The 20,141-nt window shown below is 37.8% G+C and overlaps 1 protein-coding gene across 1 annotated transcript; it reads left to right on the top strand.

Moving 5' to 3' along the window:
• The first annotated feature begins 14,440 nt into the window (after positions 1-14,440).
• LOC127442386 (tiggy-winkle hedgehog protein) lies at positions 14,441-19,871 on the top strand. The gene is made up of 3 exons (XM_051700373.1): positions 14,441-14,924; positions 16,403-16,664; positions 19,201-19,871. Exons 1-3 carry the CDS (start codon positions 14,616-14,618, stop codon positions 19,869-19,871), a joined length of 1,242 nt encoding a protein of 413 aa, XP_051556333.1. The 5' UTR covers positions 14,441-14,615.
• The last annotated feature ends 270 nt before the right edge of the window (positions 19,872-20,141 follow it).

Genomic DNA, 20,141 nt, shown 5'->3' with positions numbered 1-20,141 from the left:
TTTACAATGGCTTCGTACGTGGTTAATTCAGTCAGAATTTAGTCATGACAATCCATTTCATAATGATAATTTTGATTAACTCCCTAAAATAATCAAAGGCCTAAAGAATGATACTAGTAATGTCTTAGCTGAGTAAGTGTATTTTGTAAGTGCTCTAATAAATAGTTTATGAAAATCAGTGTAACCATTGTAATTTTAAATGTACCTGATTTTCTTAAGCTGTGGGTGCTAAACATTAGGGGTGTAACGGTACATGTATTCATTCCGAACCGTCACGGTACTGACGTCACAGTTCGGTGCATGCAGTCAGACGAAGAATACATCAGTCACAGGCGATCCACACTCCAATCCAGAAGGGGGTGCGCGCAGTAATGCAACGCTTTTTGATAACCGCCACAACAGGAAAAAGAGCAGAAGAAGACACCATCTATGCACCAACCCAAAACAAGAATGGCGAGTTCAGATGACACGCAAGAGCTCGAAGACCTGCCTACTTGTTTTAAATCAGTGTGGGAAAGTTTCAGGTTCCCAGTGAACTATGGCAGCAGTGGAGAGCGAGTGGTAGATAGGATGAGGACGGTGTGTCGGCGTTGTAAGGCAGCTGTACGGAGTGAAAATACGTCCAACATGCTAACACATATCAGACGACATCACCCAGATGTGCCAATCACCGGAGCTAGGCAGAAAAAGAGGACAAGAGTGCAAAAACTTATCCCTGCAGCTTTTAACCAGCCTCTAGATGTGAGAGCAGACAGGGCCAAAGTCATTACCCAGGCAATTGGCATATACACAAACAACATATAGTTTAAGTGGAACAAATTGTAACACTCCTTCTCCTAATGCACAAGTTTTATTTTTCATTATTCTATTTATTTTGTACTTTTATAACAAAAGAGATGCTTTTCAGTTTTGCAGCTGATTGTGCCTTATCAACCCTACAAAAAAATATGACCTATGCAGGAGTGCATTCTGTTTACTGCTTAGTGCTTAATACACTAAAGGAGGCTGTACTGTACCAACTACCTCAGGGGGGACTAAATGGCACTAGGTGGAACAAACTGTAATTTGCACTACTGTCTGTTCAAAATAAATGAAAAGAAACCTAGCATTTGGGATTTGTTGCTTTTTCCTGTTGTACAGAACTCGTATCGAACCGTGACCCCAAAACCGAGGTACATACCGAACCGTGACTTCTGTGTACCGTTACACCCCTACTAAACATTCACTGACATGTGGAGGTGAGAGGTCATGCAGTTTAGAGCATTTTTTCTAGCACTCTGATCCATGGAAATGTGGCTGGGAAAAAGATTATGAAATAGAAATAAATCTTATTAGTGATCAGTAAGCAAGAATTAGGACTAATTCCTGTACACATTTCCATAAAATCCTTAAAAAAAAATAAAACAATTCAGTAGTTCAGTTCATGGGCTACACGCTGTTCCTTTTAACAGGTTATTGTCCAGTGAGGAATCTCATTCTTGAACTATTGCTAAGGTCATATCCAAATAAATCTATTTAACAAACTATATATATATGTTGATAGAACAAACAATATATTGAGGCCAGTCAAGGCAAGATCACAAAGTCCTGCCGAAAATGTAATGTTAAAGGAAAATTTTAAAGCAGATGTAGAGTCAAATAGCCCTATGTGTTCAAAACAATGTTTTTAAAGCTTGGCCCACAACACTTTAGCCAAGACATCATGAGCATGTTGCAGTTATTACTGCATCTGTGAATGGGGCCTTCTGGTCTAATCACGTTTTAAGTAGCTTTGTGCAAAATGTGATCCCAGCTAAGCATTTCACTTTAACAATTCTCCATTGTAACATGTTTTAATGTTATGCTTGGTCCCTTTTCTAAATGGCCGAGACAAATTGTGCAAATAATATAAAACATTAAAGAGTTTAGTCAATAGTGTTTGAAAGGTATACCACAACATTGTGGCAAATTATGTTGCTTTATCACGGTTCTCTATGTTATCCATAAAAAAACTAGGAAAAATAAAATTATTTTGAATAATTCATAAATCACTTTTGTGGGGCAGACTCATCAATATACTGTAGCTCTTAAATGCATTCTTAATTGTTTACTACATTCATGTTTTGTAGCCCTGATGTCACGTCTCTGAAAATTGCAACCTTGTTTAACCATCAATGACCTGAGATGCCCTTTTTTAAAAGGATATGACCCACATTGTTTGCTCCATAATATTAGCATCTAAATTGCACCTGCTGCTGCAGCACATTAGACCACAATACCATATATCAAGAAAAAGGTTTTTAATGTGCAAGGCACATTAAACTACCATCCCTCACACTGTTAAGATGTTTATCAGGAACGTTGTGGAATCAAACATCCCTGACAAGTGTTGAAACATGCACAATCAGTTTTTCTCATGTTTTCCTTGTGTACCCATAGAATTAATTACACATACTTTGAAAATTTTGCATTGCTGTTGTTTTTGTTGGCTTAGCATTGCAAACAGTAAGCAGCTCACTACCACATGGAATTATTCCAGTTTTTTTGCTGCTAGCCCAAGTTATTTATGTCATTATTGGGTAAAATGCTGAGGCAGACAGCTCAGTGTGCAAACATTACTACCTTACCTAACAACCCTATATGGGAGGAAAATGACACTAACAGAAGTACTGTGTTTCTACATTATTTTGTACTGTACTGTACATGTATTTTGTTACTGATTTCAATACACATGTAGATGCATCTTTAAAAAGTTATGATGCCTTCTGGGATAATGTACTGTGTTATGGTAGTACCAATGAAAACCAAACAAAACGTATTGTAAGACTGGCTGGTCTGCATTAATGTCAGTCATGGTGGAGAAAACCATTTGTCCCTTGGCTTCTTTACTCACCCTCTTGTTTACTTTAGGTAGGTATAGTTTTAATGTGATTTCTAAGGTTCCACTTCTGGCGTCTGCCCCAGATAAACTAAGGCAAGACTCAACATGGCTCCATATTGTGTTGGGTGACTCTGTGACAGATCTCTAAATTTTAAGACGAACGGATGCATTAGGTGCCAGGTGCAGTTAAATCTCAAAGGGTTTTATTTCATGTCAACCAATGAATAATGAACTTGAAACTATTTACAAATACTGGCTGACAATATGACTAGCAAAGTTCAAGAGATTTATCATCAATGTTTCTGGCCAAAGATCCATCCGTACCAATGTCACATGCCATTTGACTGTTTAATTAACAAAACTATTGCTTATACAGCAACCATACGAGGCAGATAATGTTAAAACAAACTAGGGCTACATATACTGTTCTTAGATACAGATCAGTATGATATAGTTTGTTATCAACTTCTACTGAATTCATTATTGGGGTAAAAAAGCAAAATCATCACACCGTAACAGCTTAATGCATTGGTTTAACCTCACACGGGAGAATTTCTAGCATTCCTCCTTTAGTTGTAATCTTCTTTCCTTGTTGCCTGTAATTAGACTGAAAACACAGTATTAATCTGGAGAGGTCAGGAGATCTGATGAATTATTTTCTTCACCAAAAGTAAAGAACAAACACCATAAGTTTATTTTAACACTAATCATGCACATGCATCCTTGTAATGCAAACATAATGGATAACACCACTTTAGATAGGTTCCCTAATAAATTAAGAATAATGGCCTCATGTTGTCACACTTTTCTGAAGGATGAGGTAGCAATCAGAGAGTAAAATCAAGACTTATATGAACAAATGTAAATATATGAGAGTGTTTGACATTTACATTTTACATTTACTCATTTAAGCTTTTATCCAAGTGACTTACAAATGAGAAATACTACAACAGAAGCAATTCATCCTCGGGAGACAGCAACATAAGAAGTGCTGCAAGTTTCATAAATGCTCAAAGTACAAATATATGAGCTTGTACAGGGATGTAGCAATAAAACTATAACAAATCAGGAGAACATAATAAATCAATTTACTTTAATATTTGCATTTATTTGCCTTAGGACCGTCACAATTTGATGCAGCTATCCCGAGAGTAGCAATGATTCAGGGCAGGCATGATTGAGCATTCAGCACTCATTATCTTAGGCCTTATCGATCCTGTCTGTCTTTGCCACCTCACAGGATCATTCCCCTCACCTTGTGGAATTACCCATCACTTTCTGCTGGTTGCCATAGCGACAGACAATTGATCCACTCCACACCCTGAAGTACTGATTGGTAAAAATTGCAGCTGATGGAGAGTCTACCCTCCTTTAAAAGAAACAGACCACTGTATTTGATTGCACATTCATTTTTATCTGCTTATTTAAATACCATGGAGGCTGTAGAAAAAACTCCAAATAACATAATTAACAAAAATAATTAATAAAATTACACGAGCAAGAGTGCTGTTGTACTGAATATCCATAAGTATCAAAAGCTGTGCTGAGATTACAACAGCATAATTGAGTGTGATATTGTTTTTATGCAACAGCTCTATAAACAAGAAGTTAATATCAAGCAACATACATTTTAGACTACGGATGGGCGATATGGCCAAAAATATCATCACATATTAAAAAAAGAATTAATATCATTCGATATCGATATTTATCACGATATACATTTCATACCATTAATGTAGGAAAAGCATTCCACATGTTTGTTAGAACTCAAGAATGAATGTAAACATACAGTAACTAGTTTGTTTACAAGTAAACCCCAGGGTAAGCTACCTTTAAAGTATAAACAGTTTAGGATTTAATCCTACATAAGGTGTGTGTGACCTTTTCGATAAAATTTCAGCTGACATTTGACTCCACAAACTTTGTGACGCTCCACACTCCAGCTCAGTAGGTGGCAGTAACGCATCATAAGCTGGATTGCCATCCGGCAATAAACATCACACAAAGAAGAAACACTTTCTTACCTGTGACTACGCTATGGATCATGAAAAAAAAATGCTTAACTATATAGTGCATAAATAAACAGCAATGATGTTTATGTCGGAGTTGCTGTTGTGTTCAGTCGCTAGCTGTGTTGCATTGTCAGTGCTGTCTTGTTTGGTACACAAAGATATCCTATTATCCGGATAGCTAGCTAGTGGCTACCAAGTCTCATTACTGGTTTTCATGACAGCAGGGCTATGTAATGTGAATACTTCCTAACCAGCTGATTTCTTGACTGTGCTTCAGTTAGCTAGTTGTGTGTATATCTTTGCCAAACTGCTTGCGTTTTTAGCGAGATGTACCTGATCCAATCGTCTAGATGTAGAACATGAGTTCTATCAAATAATTTTTGTTCGACAAAATATGGCCAGCTATTTGGTCTATTTTTGCTCTACTAATGAAAATAGTTTCAAATGAAGGCAAAGCAGGATCAACATCCTTCCTGGAATGCTTTAAACACAGACAAGTGGAGTGATACAAACAGTGAAGAGTATCTGTGCTGTTCTACTCAATATCAGCACTCGTGGAATGCTGCTTGTCCATTTAGAGTAGAGGACTGGAACTAACTGTTGAATAATAGAAGTTACTGAACAGCTGGACAAAAGTCACTGAAATAAAACTTCTCTATAACCTTACAACACGCATTGAGACTGATTCGAGTGAGCACAGTTCTGTGTTCTCCATTTCATATACCAAGAGAATGTCTGAAAGCTGCTGTACAGTATGCACTGGACATGAAGGACACTGTGGTCAAGTTTATTTATTAAAAGGTCCTGATGATTATTGCAGGAAGGGAGTGACAGCATATGCCATGGAACAAAATCTACGTTCATTGTAGAGTGAAAAACGATGACATTCGCAGTAGAGAGGCCTACTGTTTCTTGAGGTTTTCATGCAGTCCACATTCTAAGTATAGATTGCTCGGTGTCTCACCAACTAATTAGAGAGTATTGGACACATTTGACGAAGAGGCCACTATAGGCTGCCAAACAGTGTTCTCAATTACTGAGACATGTGAATATGGTAACTGCTTTCCTGTATAAAATTCAACTCTAGGAACTTCAGGCCTGAGGGGTGGGAGAGGAAATTCTCACATAGCACCTCAATCCTATTAGTCTTTGATTGTGTTCTTCATTCAGTAAAACCAAGATAGGATGGAAAAAGGAGGATGCATCAAGAATGAAGTCTTCCTCAAGTAGAAACATTGAAAAATCTTGGCATGACACTGATGTGATAATGATTTAACAATGAGATAATATTTTATTTGTATCATGCCAAGCATACAAACACACACAGAAAGTGACATTTTTTAACTTCTAAACTCCGCTTAACATTAAACACACTATCCATGGTGTATAGCACATTTTAGTCTTGCGTCTTTCATGGAAAACATATAAAGTAAAATATGAGTTCTCAAAACACAGGAGGTAAAGGTGCTGTAAGCGATTTTTATTTTATTTTATTTATTATTTTTTTTTATATGAAATGGTATGCAAAAATGTTTCCTACTCCCTGAAAGATATCACTGAAATAAGTTTTATGACATATCTCATCAGTCTCTGTGACAACTCTAGACTCTGTAAACAGCAAACAAAAATGTGTCCATGGGCCGCGGTCTCTGATGCTTTCTGCCTGTCAATCATCTAATAGTGTTGTAATTGCAGTGAATTATTGAGGCATAATACCATATTCTGAGCACCATGTAAATGAGAGGATAATGTAGCAGTTTCAGGTCCTTTCTTTGTCCTCACCTTATGCCACTAAGTGACACAAGAGATGCTGGTAGAAAGATGAGTGAATTAGAGGGCTTTATTGGCATCAGAGTGTTCATTAGTGGTGAGACCAGCATTGGCAGGGAGAAGAGTGAGTCTGTGTGCCAGGTGAATAAATGAATTGATATGCTGATTCACCAACAGATCTTCTGTTTCAATGCTTTACAAACATACTTGCATTCTTTGGGAACAATTTTAAGACAATTCAGTAGTTATTCTCACTTAAAGTTACAGGGCATCCGGAAAGTATGCACAGCACTTCACTTTTTCCACATTTTGTTATGTTACATCCTTATTCCAAAATGGATTAAATTCATTATTTTCCTCAAAATTCTACAAACAATACCCCATAATGACAACGTGAAAGAAGTTTGTATGAAGTCTTTGCAAATTTATTAAAAATTAAAAAAAAAAAAAATCACATGTACATAAGTAATCACAGCCTTTGCCACGACACTCAAAATTGAGCTCAGGTGCATCCTGTTTCCACTGATCATCCTTGAGATGTTTCTACAACTTGATTGGAGTCCACCTGTGGTAAATTCAGTTGATTGGACATGATTTGGAAAGGCACACACCTGTCTATATAAGGTCCCACAGTTAACAGTGCATGTCAGAGCACAAACCAAGTCATGAAGTCCAAGGAATTGTCTGTAGACCTCCGAGACAGGATTGTATCGAGGCACAGATCTGGGGAAGGGTACAGAAAAATGTCTGCAGCATTGAAGGTCCCAATGAGCACAGTGGTCTCCATCATCCGTAAATGGAAGAAGTTTGGAACCACCAGGACTCTTCCTAGAGCAGACAGAAGCCACTCCTCAGTAAAAGGCACATGACAGCCCGCCTGGAGTTTGCCAAAAGGCACCTGAAGGACTGTCAGGCCATGAGAAACAAAGATTGAACATTTTGGCCTGAATAGCAAGCATCATGTCTGGAGGAAACCAGGCACCGCTCATCACCTGGCCAATACCATCCCTACAGTGAAGCATGGTGGTGGCAGCATCATGCTGTGGGGATGTGTTTCAGCAGCAGGAACTGGGAGACTAGTCAGGATCGAGGGAAAGATGAATGCAGCAATGCACAGAGACATCCTTGATGAAAACCTGCTCCAGAGCGCTCTGGACCTCAGACTGGAGCAAAGGTTCATCTTCCAACAGGACAACGACCCTAAGCACACAGCCAAGATAACAAAGAAGTGGCTCCGGGACAACTCTGTGAATGTCCGTGAGTGGCCCAGCCAGAGCCCAGACTTGAACCCGATTGAACATCTCTGGAGAGATCTGAAAATGGCTGCGGATGGAAATGGAATGCTCCCCATCCAACCTGATGGAGCTTGAGAGGTCCTGCAAAGAAGAATGGGAGAAACTGCCCAAAAATAGGTGTTCCAAGCTTGTAGCATAATACTCAAAAAGACTTGAGGCTGTAATTGGTGCGAAAGGTGCTTCAACAAAGTATTGAGCAAAGGCTGTGAATACTTTCAAGATTTCAAACAAACTTCTTTCATGTTGTCATTATGGGGTATTGTTTGTAGAATTTTGAAGAAAATAATTAATTTAATCCATTTTGGAATAAGGCTGTAACATAACAAAATGTGGAAAAAGTGAAGCGCTGTGAATACTTTCCGGATGCACTGTATACTTAATGGACACCGCATAATGTTGCGTTTACTTAATGTTTGGAGAAAATGAAAGCAATAGCTACTTGTAAAGTTAAGAAAGAAATCATGCATGGGTCCAAGTCACGCAAACTTACAAAATGCTTGAGCAACCTTAATCAGGATGAAAGTCCCAGAGAATTACTACGAGAATTGCATTGCTTTGTTAAATTATTTGCACGATCAAGAGTTCCCTGTATAACTCTGTAACCATTGTCAGAAACCACTAAAGTTCTTCCCACCAGATACTGGAAGTCCATAACTTTTACAAGGGTCCGTCAAAACTTAAAAAGGAGGCCTCCCATTAGTAAAGCCAGGTATTTCCTGTGAATGTGAATGGCCTTTTGGCTTTGTGGCTGACTAGAATAAACCATTCCTATCCGAAACAGCTTAACTGGTCCAGTGACCCATCTGTCCACAGGTATTTTAAAGGACTAAAAAGAATGGCTCAAGTATGCCTTTCTGACTTGACCAGATGGATGGTCGCCACTGAGCATTCACATAAACCATAAAACAACTGATGCATAGTTAAAAGTTTTCCTTTGAATTCCCGCATTTTCAAATGTCAAACAGGGTTGAATACGCGGTCCATTCTGAAACTCAGCTACTGTGAGAAACAACAACACACAGATTAACACTTTTTTTCACCCTTTTTTTATTTTATTTTTTTTTATGGCAAAGGGCAATGTGTAAATCTGGCTCATGTTTAGTCTAAATATATTTTGATGCAAAAAAGTTGAATATCATTAATATCCCAGCAATTTCAAAATGCAGTTAATAATAGAGATTAATCGATATTATATTTAATATAGCTAATGCCGATATCTAGGAAGCAGGCTGGCCAATAGTGATCAAATGCTGATGCACATTACTGTACATTACAATTTAATGATAGTAACGTTAAATTTCTGAAAATAATTGAAGAGGTACTTATGGAAATATCACATCTGTTAACTGGCCAAGCCGGTGGGGTAATTGCCTGATTTATCGGCTTGCCTGATATAATGGTCTATCACTAGTTGACAGTTTTGTTCAAACAAGCTATTTGTTTAATTTTTTATATGTATTGTAGCTCCTATTAATCCCAGCAAACACTGGAAAGAGAAGTATGTCTTTTTCAAAGGGAGCTGAGAACTCAGTCCTTACTTTTAACTCACTAAAAGCATGTCTCAAAAAGTGCTGACAGGATTGACAAGGTTGCCAGGACCGCCAGGCAAATTATATAAGGGTGTCCTTGTCAACCATCATACCATCTAAATCAAATGCAAGAAGGATTTCATCTCACAAATTGGGTTTTCTGTTGAGTTAATGTCACCTCATCCATTTAAAGAGTCATGAAACCCCCTGGTTCAGCACACTTGAGTTCTCACCACTTTTTAAAAAATGTCAGACAAAGTGGGTGTGGTCAGCAACAGAGTGGCAGGGAGAAACAGGAGTAAGACAAAAACTGTCTAATCCAGTCACTCAGCTATATTTTACTAATGTAGTTAAGAGCATTAAAGATTCTTGCTCGCAACAAAATGCACAAATAAATTATACAGTGTTTTGTAAGCTCACAATAAATTACACAGAAACACACTGTCCATTTTATGTCTGTAATTTAATGCGCAAATAAATGCCACGCCATGCACTCTGTATTGAAAATAAGTGAATGCGTTTTACATTTTTTATAACTTTTGAGAATTATTCCAAGATGTTGATTCACAAATATAAGTGCTTGGATCAGTTAACACACACATTAAGGATGGATGGATGGATCAATAGTGTTTGTGTCTGAGACTATCAGTGTAAACTGTGCCTCAAACGAGCCTAGGTCCACCTCTCCGTATATCTTGAAACACTCACGTTAATAAATGTAAGTTGCATGAACATTTAGAAGGTTTTGCCATTAATGAAATGCTTTACTGTTCTGTCCCTCTATCATCATCACTTGGAAGGCTTGCAGTCTTGAACACTCGCAGCCCAGTATTAATTCTCTCAACTGAAGCGCTTGAGAGTTTAAAGCGCTCATCTAAAAAAATGTCACATGGTGTCATGTGAATCATGCGCCTACTTTTGGATAAGGCCACGCACTCTCAATAATAATTATGAGACACTGATGACGTATTGATGCACTACAGTACATGGAAACGTCACATCGTGTGATGTTGACTCGATGTTGATTTTAAAACCTGGGAGACGAAAATAGCGCAGAAAATCCCAAAATTAACCACTTTCATCCTAAAATTAAAATTAATGGATGCTTACATTGTCTTCTATCATGTGCAACACAAACATATCTCTTAACATCTCAGAAAATGTAGTTTAGTGTTTCATGACACTTTAAGAGTGATTGTGGGACTATAGATTTTGTGAGATGAGGTCACTGAATTGTACAAAGCAACATGATCACACAGGAAGTCGGCATGTTGTTTCCATGCCCTGGGATCGGCCACATTATGCCGACTCACTGACAAGCAGCATCTCCTAACAGACATGCATCGGCTTCAGCGTGTTTACCTTTCCGTGTGGTGCGACTGTAAGCGTACTGTGTCAGCAGCATCATAGACCCAGGTTCGGATCCCGTGTTGAAACCAGGAAGTAATCATGTTTGCATAATCAGTGACAAGCGTTATTCGAAGGTTGCATTTTTTGCTCTAACATTACATTTTTACTCCAATGATGGTTAGGTTTACGCTTGGGATTACAATTTATAAATTATGCATTCGTCTTCACTGTATTACAGCCTGTACAACTGAAAACAACTCACTTTTGGTGCTCCTCCATGGACTAGGGCTGCAACTAACGATTATTTTGATTATCGATTAATCTAATGATTATTAGAACGATTATTCGACTATTCTGCGATTACTGCAATGATTAATCATTAGCTATTAACCGATTATTCAGCTTGTTACTGATTACTCAGCTTACTAACAATAAAGAGGACAAAATCATCTTTTAAAAATACCTCTAAATGACATTCACTGAATTCAAGGGAAAAAAATACTTTTTAGCTGTGTATACTGTGAGCTGTGTAATTCTTCCTCTCGCGTGTCATCATCAGAGTTTGTGATCTCATGTTATGTTAAATGAGATCAAAGACTATTCGAATTTTTGTCGACAATTTTGTTATTGTCGACTAATCATTTCAGCCCTACCGTGGAAATTACACCAGGAAAATGTAGCTCACACGTGTCTATACAACCAACAACACTTTGGCCACTGGGGGCAGTCTTTCGAATTTCGGTGAGCACAGACCCATTTGAGCTAAAGAAATGTTTCCGATTTCACAGAGAGATCAGTCTGCACTGGTCTGTGTATGAGTGTGTAGCACTGGACATCACAAACAAAACAGGACAAGAGAAAGGAGCTTTTTTATCTAAGTTTTAGTTTAAAAGTTGAATATCTAAACATACAGAGCACACCACTGTCATATCAATATGTTTCAGTTTTCATTATAAAAGTGTTATAATATAATTATGCTTTCTGACTGAAGAGATTAAATGGCAAACTTTAATATTAACCTTTGCAGTACATTTCTGATAAAGACAAGTATCCCAGATTTACTTAACCCCAATCTTTGTCATTTTTTTAAAGGAATTAAGTTGTAAAAAGAAAAAGTACTTACAAATTGTCAAACACTGACATGTCACTTCACTCTACCATGGGACACTGACAAGTATGTGAGAATCACCTGTTGCAGGACTGATCTAGTTTCAGTTCAACATGTTTTGATAGCCCGATTTGTATCTTGTTTACAAATCCTTATTTTTCATATAAATATATTCATCTGAAAAACCATTTTGTGTCCTCGTACTGTACTCATATTTTCCAAATAAATACATGTTTCAGTGAAAGAAGAATCACATCATATCAGATAAATATGTGCCTGAAGCTCATACAGCCTCATAATTTAACATTCTAGGCAATTAATTCTGGAAAAAAGAGTGGGATAGGTTTAGGAGAGTTTTCAAGTGTAACTTTGAGACATCTGAGTGGCGAGAAGGTGAGTTTTTGCTCACTCACATGGCAATTTTCAGAAGCCCTTGAAAGTTCAAACCAGGTAGGTGTTACAAATTCAGAGATGCACTATTCATTCATTTTGCCAATGAGATTCCATAAAATAAAACCCATGAGGTTTAAAAAAAGATTAGATCAGATAACCATCAGCACATTATTTTAATAACCTACAAATTCAAGTAACACAAATCTTATAGGAATTGTAACCATAGGTCAAGAATAACTGAATTTTGGATGCCCCGATTATGTCAAACCAAAGGTGAATTAAAAAGATACCTCAAAGTAGGGCTGCATGATTATGACAAAAATCATAACTGTTGATTCATTCCTTTGATACTGTAACTGTGATTAATTTCAGTTAAAAAAAAATATCTATTTGGGGTGGATCAACTGCATGTTATATTCTTTATGTTGGCTATAACAAAACAAGCTAAGAAATGTGTTCCTGAATAACTGTATTGCTTTATTACTACCTCAAAGTTAACAGTAGACATCACAACTTTTGAGAGTGAATTGTGCTCAGCTGTGTGACTTCATAAGGCCTACACCAGCCTTGAAGAGAGGTCTCTGACCCAAAAGCCATGGTTAGAGACAGAAATTCATGGTCTAACTTCTGACTGATTCCAATAAAGTTATTTTTACACCGCACTCTCTCGTATATTTTTTTCTTCTTTAAGTTTAATAGGTGCATAAATTCAACTGGCATACTTCATACACTAAGGTGATGATCCGCACACAGATTATATTCTTCTATCACTTTAAGTACTCGGGGAAGGCCTGTATAACTTCCAACTGAGCCACCTAAATAGCTTATCTGTGCTTATCAGAGGCCACAGTGATAAAAAAAAAAAAAAAAATGCATTTTATGTTTGTCCACGTGTTTGAAAATGAGAGCCTTTATTACAAAATAAATGTCTGCTAAAATAATTAATAATCTGTTTAGCAAGATATGACCAGACTCTGATTTCTGACACACATTGTTTTAGTGTGGGTTTACCCCTAAAACCAATTAATAGAGAAAATGTTTTTAAAGGGATAGTTCACCCAAAAATGAAAATTCTCTCATCATTTACTCACTTTTATGCCATCCCAGATGTGTTATGACTTACTTTCTTCTGCAGAACAAAAATTAAGATTTTTAGAAGAATATTTCAATGAATGGTGACCAGACCTTTCAAGCTCCAAAAATCACAAAGGCAGCATAAAAGTAATCTAAAGTAAATGACTCCAGTGGTTAAATCCATATGTTCAGAAGTGATGTGGAAGATGTGGGTGAGAAACAGATCAATATTTAAATCCCCTTTTACTATAAATCTTCACTTTCATATTCTGAAAGTGAAAGTAAAAATGGAGATTTATAGTAAAAAAGGATTTAAATATTGATCTGTTTCTCACCCGAAGTGATTACATCACTTAAAGACATACATTAAACTACTGGAATCGTCTAGATTACTTTTATGCTTCCTTTATATGATTTTTGGAGCTTCAAAAGGTCTGGTCACCATTCACTTGCATTGAAAGGACCAACAGAGCTGAGATATTCTTCTAAAAATCTTTGTTTTTGCTCAGCAGAAGAAAGTAAGTCATACACATCTGGGATGGCATGAAAGAGAATTTCCCTTTTTGGGTGAACTATCCCTCTAAGGGGCAATTTGTAGCAATTATATTGTGTATAAAAATATTATATATTATATTTCTATCTGCAAGATATGATACTATCCCAAGCAAAATCTCCCTACAAATGATCTTTGTTACCTTACAATATGTTATTTCTACTAATTTGGAAGTCTATACAATTTTGTTATTTAGCCATTGTTATTTTGAAACTGTTTATAATAAAATACATTATTTAAATACATTTTATAGAAAATAGTAGCCCATAGCAACGTTCGAATACGTTTGTGTCATTTCTGTACAAACTGAGGGAGGCATGGAGACAGACTTGCTTGGATGGCATCATAGTTGGACGGCACTCCGTCGAGTCAATAGACTCCCTCCCCCTGCCATAGATTTCCTCTGTAATTCATATGGGTAGACTGCCTCTACTCATAAGCGTCTGACCCTACCTCCCGTCAAACTAAGTCGCTCTTTCGTCTCCCACTTAGCTGTGACAGCCATCCTCCAATGTGCTCAGTCAGTGGCTATCGAGAACGGTCGTTATTGCACCTGCTTCTGTAGTGGTCGTTGGGTAGCATCCATCCAGTACGCGCGAGAAGACACTGTGGACCGTCAGAAACATAAGTGACAAAACTTTAAAGATCCGAAGAGATCGTTTTACGCCATGGACGTAAGACTGCATCTGAAGCAAATTGCTTTGCTGTGTTTTATCTGCCTGTTTTTAACACCTTGTGGATTAGCCTGTGGTCCTGGTAGAGGTTATGGAAAACGAAGACACCCAAAGAAATTAACACCGTTGGCTTACAAGCAATTCATTCCCAACGTGGCTGAGAAAACCCTTGGGGCCAGCGGCAAATACGAAGGCAAAATCACAAGGAATTCTGACAGATTTAAAGAGCTGATTCCCAATTATAATCCCGATATCATCTTTAAAGACGAGGAAAACACAAATGCTGACAGACTGATGACACAGGTATGGACACATGTGCGCGTAACTGCGCAGCAGTAGACTTTCAGCCACTTGGAGACACTGACAGCGCGCGGTAGAACTAAGTTTTACACTCTTTAAGCCAGTATTGCATTATATGACAGTTGTACCATAGAGCTGGGCAATTATGTGATCAATATTTAGACTGATATTATATTGCCATAGACTACTAAGACTTTAGGCACATGGGAAGAGGCGGAAAGGTATAACGATTTTGTGTTTAAACATTTCATCAGCTAGATTTTATATTTAGACTGCTGGGTAGCCATTCATAATAGCCTATCTATTTACTTATTATAAGCCTTTATAGTCTACTTTTGTTACATTGCTATTTTTATTTAAACCTACCGTGGTTTAAAAGTGAGTGCTGAGTATTTTTCCCAAACACACTCCTGACAGTTAATCACATAATTAAATACATGAAACACAACCGCCTCCCCACGCCGTAAGCACCAGGCTGTTGCGTAATATTTTTCATCTGGTTTGCTTAGAAATGAACATGTCTTCCTCGGGATCAGTTCTTTGTTTCTGTGTTTGAATAGGTCTCGTTTGCATGACCTGCTTATACTGCGGACTAATAGAAAATGTAGGTCAGAAGAGATCTTTGCCACTGATGTTGCGCGTCTCATTAGTGGACATTAAAGGCTCGTTTTCCTTGCGTTGCAATCAGCTGTTTTCTCTGATTAAAACTCTTTGGGGGAATTATATGCGGCGGGATATTTCCAGAACCGTAGGAGGAAGATGAGGCACATATTCCCTGCACAAATTCAAGCATCAAAGCAACTTGCCATTGTGCCAATAAATATAACACATAGGATATCCAAAGTGAAGATACATTTAATTAAAGCAACCCATCAGCAGTTGCGAAGCACTGGTGGTAAAGTCTTTGTAGTTGATTGCTTCTGCACCAGCTGAGAGAAAGAACTTGAATTTTCAGCTCTATTTACTGCTCTAATCGATCGATCGGTCTGGAGTCTGTCTTTTGGCCAATGGCAATAAACGATATCGCACAAATCTTTTACAGTCAAAGCTCAGGCTGACAATGTGCTTGATGCAGGCTATACGACGTATCTAACGGTTCAAAACTTGATATAGGCTAACCATAATCTGCTGGTAAAATATATAGACTATACTTCAAATCAAGCTGAATGTGGAAGAATGACCATTTAGGTGACACATTCAGCATCATGCAATCGAATTTGTTTGATTTAACCTACAGTACGCCTCACTAACATACAGTCGAATGCAGATACGCAGAACTCCAACTTTTGTCGGACAAGTTGCAAAGATAATTTGTGTTGCGAGAGGAGGACCGACATGCCGGTTTCAGACATGGAATGTGGGCACGCACGTTTTTTTTATTATTTTTTTTAAACATTTGAGCATTCAGTAAAGCTTCTGACACTTTTAAAAGGGAGGTCAGTATTGTGGTTCTTTACAGCTTGTCTCCCTCACCCATTTAGCGCTGCAAGGACAAGTTAAACTCGTTGGCGATATCCGTCATGAACCAGTGGCCGGGCTTGAAACTGCGCGTCACGGAAGGCTGGGATGAGGACGGTCACCATTTCGAAGAATCTTTGCACTATGAGGGACGGGCGGTGGACATAACTACTTCAGACAGAGATAAAAGCAAGTATGGGATGCTGTCAAGGCTTGCAGTGGAAGCAGGATTCGACTGGGTCTATTACGAATCTAAAGCCCACATACATTGCTCTGTCAAAGCAGGTGAGAGCAATGCCATCACCATGATTGTTCCTCTCTCACACAACTAAATGTCTCAACCTCACAGCTCTAAACTGATGATTACTTTTCAGCATATTATATATATATATATATATATATATATACACACACACACACACACACACACTCACTAAGCACTTTATTAGGAACACTATGGTCCTAATAAAGTGCCCGACGTGGTCTTCTGCTGTTGTAGCCCATCCGCCTCCAGGTTCGACCTATTGTGCATTCTGAGATGATATTCTGCTCACTACAATTATACAGAGTTGTTATCTGAGTTACCTTAGCCTTTCTGTCAGCTGGTAGTCTGGCCATTCTCCATTGACCTCTCACATCAACAAGGCATTTGCGTCCACAGAACTGTCCGCTAACTGGATGTTTTTTTTTTTTTGGCACCATTCTGAGTAAACTCTGGAGACTGTTGTGCGTGAAAATCTCAGGAGATCAAATACTCAAACCAGCCTGTCTGGCACCAAAATCATGTCATGGTCGAAATCACTGAGATCACATTTTTTCCCCATTCTGATGGTTGATGTGAACATTAACTGAAGCTCCTGACCCGTATTTGCATGATTTTATTCACTGCACTTATGCCTGATCACTACACGACTGGCTGATTAGATAATCGCATGAATTAGTAGGTAAGTGCTCAGTGAGTGTAGATAAACAATAATTGCTTCTTTTGCTGTTAATGTGATCAGAGATGCATTTCCAAGGAACTTTAATAAGGCGCTATATTTTTAATAAGGTGCTATTCAGTAAACGAGGCGATATATGCTCAAAAAAGATTTTTTTTGCAGGTTGCTCAGTTTACTTAATTAAAATGAACTAAAGCAACACAATTCTAGAAAATGTTGTCACAACTTGCTTTCATTGCGTTCAATCCAATTAAATTGAGTTTTATTTAATCCATTTGAGTCTGGACTACATGAATACTTTTTTATTCGAGTGCTGCTTAGCTCTATAAGCGGCTGCTATCAAATTAACCGTGCAACACTTTCACTGTCCTTACGCTCTCACCTGGCATATCCTACTGATTAATAAAATAAATTAGGTTGGACCAACATAAGATAGTTAATTAAATTAAACATCAGTAAATTTAGTTTGACAAACCTAATAAAGTTGAGTTAAAACTACTACACAGTCAAATCTAATTAGTTAACCTTAGATTTTTTAAGGCAATCGGTTTACATGCTTTTTCTAAGCAAACACACTTATTTGGCTCAAGTAAACTGAACTGATTTTTTAAGTAAAATGAATATGAACTGTTATTAAAGTATCATTGTTTATATTTAATTATTTAAAATGAGTTATAGTACGACTTATATACAGTATAAGGGAAATTATGACTGGAATATCGGTTAGACATATTGCACATTGGATTCCCCTCAGTACTTCTTAGTGCCCATAAACCTGCACTTTTGTAAAGAACAATTGAGCAAAGAAGAATGGCTTAAATTTTACAGGCTCTAAGTTCACCAGAGGTGACACTAATCACCCTAATGGTGACTTCACACAAATCACAACTAACCAGCTACAACAAAACAACAACAGTAGTCAAAAATTAAACTATAAACATTTTTGAATAAATGTTATGATTTTTCTACACAAGTTTCCTTGTTTTGACCAAACATGCATAATTTATTCAAGCACAATGGCTTATGGGTATTCCACACAGCTGCAATTTTGAATCTGATCATTTTAAGTTTGTAGTACTCGAAGCCAAAGTTTAAAGAACGTATGTATTTGTAATGATTACAAAATTTGACATTTCAAGTACTGTTTAATTAGGACCACTTAAATGTTTTTTTTTTTTTTTTTATGACAACTTCAGGGTTTAAAGAGTAATGGTAACAATAGTACAAAATTAAGATTAAATTGAGTAAACAATCTTTTTACAATTTGAGATAACTATTTGACCTAATCCAACCAAATTATGTTGGCTTGAAGAAATTGACTTAATCTGAATGAAATAAATTCAATTGCCTGTAAAAACTCTCTCATATTCAATTAAGTAAGGGTAATGACTTTATTTTTTTCAAAAAGAAAAGAAAAAAGAAAGCTAGGATCTGGAAACAAACAAAGGGTTCAGACCGAGCAACGAAAAGCATAACCAAAAATCCTGGTATTGAAAAATAATGACTACCCTTTACGAGAAGAGTTCAATAAGGCAAGTTGCATTTGCGCTATATGCGAATTGGCACACTGGGGTTTCAGCATCTGCTCAAACAGACACAAAACTAAAGGGATCAGGCCAGAGCCAGGTCTTTAGGCGCAATTTAAATTACAATGTCTGATCACTTTGTGTCAGTTCAGGAATCAGAATGAACAGACCTGCTTCAAAACAGACCAAATAAAAGTTTGGAACATTTCTATTTCAGCACCATCATGCCAATCCTTTGTTTATAGACAGATTTCCCCCCTCTAAATGCAATAATAAGACATAAATTCACAACTGCTCTCACTGTTTGCTGTCTAAATGTGTTGCTTAAATGGTTCCTCTTTGTTTTTATCCCAGAAAATTCAGTTGCTGCTAAATCAGGGGGATGCTTTCCTGGATCTGGTACGGTGACACTTGCAGATGGGAGGAGGAAACATATAAAAGATCTCAAAGTGGGCGAGCGGGTTTTAGCAGCGGACGAGAAGGGAAATGTCTTGTTTAGCGACTTTATTATGTTTATGGACCACGATCCGACAACGAGAAGGCAATTCCTCGTCATCGAGACGTCGGAGCCTTTTAATAAACTCACCCTCACAGCAGCGCACCTAGTTTTCACGGGGAACGGTTCAGTTATGAGAGCAACATTTGCCAGCAATGTGATGCCTGGAGACACTGTTTTAGTGTCCGAAGGCATACACAAGACCCTCGAGAGCGTTACAGTGACGAGGATTTACACTGAAGAATACGAGGGCTCGTATGCGCCAGTCACCGCTCACGGAACAATAATAGTGGATCAGGTGCTGGCTTCGTGCTACGCGGTTATAGAGAATCACAAATGGGCACATTGGGCTTTTGCACCGGTCAGGTTAAGTCACGAGTTGATGACGTGGATTTTTCCAGCTCGTGATTCAAACGTCACTTTTCAGGAGGACGGCATCCACTGGTACTCCAATGTGCTTTTTCACATCGGCTCTTGGCTGCTGGACAGAGACTCTTTCCATCCACTCGGGATTTCACACTTGAGCTGAGACCGCAGCTACAATATCACTATATGTGGGCATCAAATTAACAGACTCAAATGTACCTTTATTTTCTGTAAGAAAAGCCTTAAAATGTTCATTGAATAATTTATTTGTAGTCTATTGGATCATTTGTCTCTGGAAACGTACTCACTGATTCAAGCACGATGTGACCATTTTTTGCTCTTTTGTTAAACCTATAAAATATTACACACACACACACACACACACACACACACACACACACACACACACACACTTCACCAGAGAAAGCATTGG

Source organism: Myxocyprinus asiaticus, chromosome 6, assembly GCF_019703515.2.
Source record: "Myxocyprinus asiaticus isolate MX2 ecotype Aquarium Trade chromosome 6, UBuf_Myxa_2, whole genome shotgun sequence".
NCBI lineage: Eukaryota > Metazoa > Chordata > Actinopteri > Cypriniformes > Catostomidae > Myxocyprinus > Myxocyprinus asiaticus.
The sequence above is the reverse complement of the archived record's forward strand: the minus strand, read 5'-3'. Positions and strand labels throughout refer to the sequence as shown.

Excerpts from the sequence above, each read along its gene's own strand:
- LOC127442386 (XM_051700373.1), top strand. The coding sequence starts at position 14,616 with ATGGACGTAAGACTGCATCTGAAGCAAATTGCTTTGCTGTGTTTTATC. Across the intron at positions 14,925-16,402 it reads CTGACAGACTGATGACACAG|CGCTGCAAGGACAAGTTAAA; the intron begins GTATGGACACAT and ends TCACCCATTTAG. Across the intron at positions 16,665-19,200 it reads ACATTGCTCTGTCAAAGCAG|AAAATTCAGTTGCTGCTAAA; the intron begins GTGAGAGCAATG and ends TTTTTATCCCAG.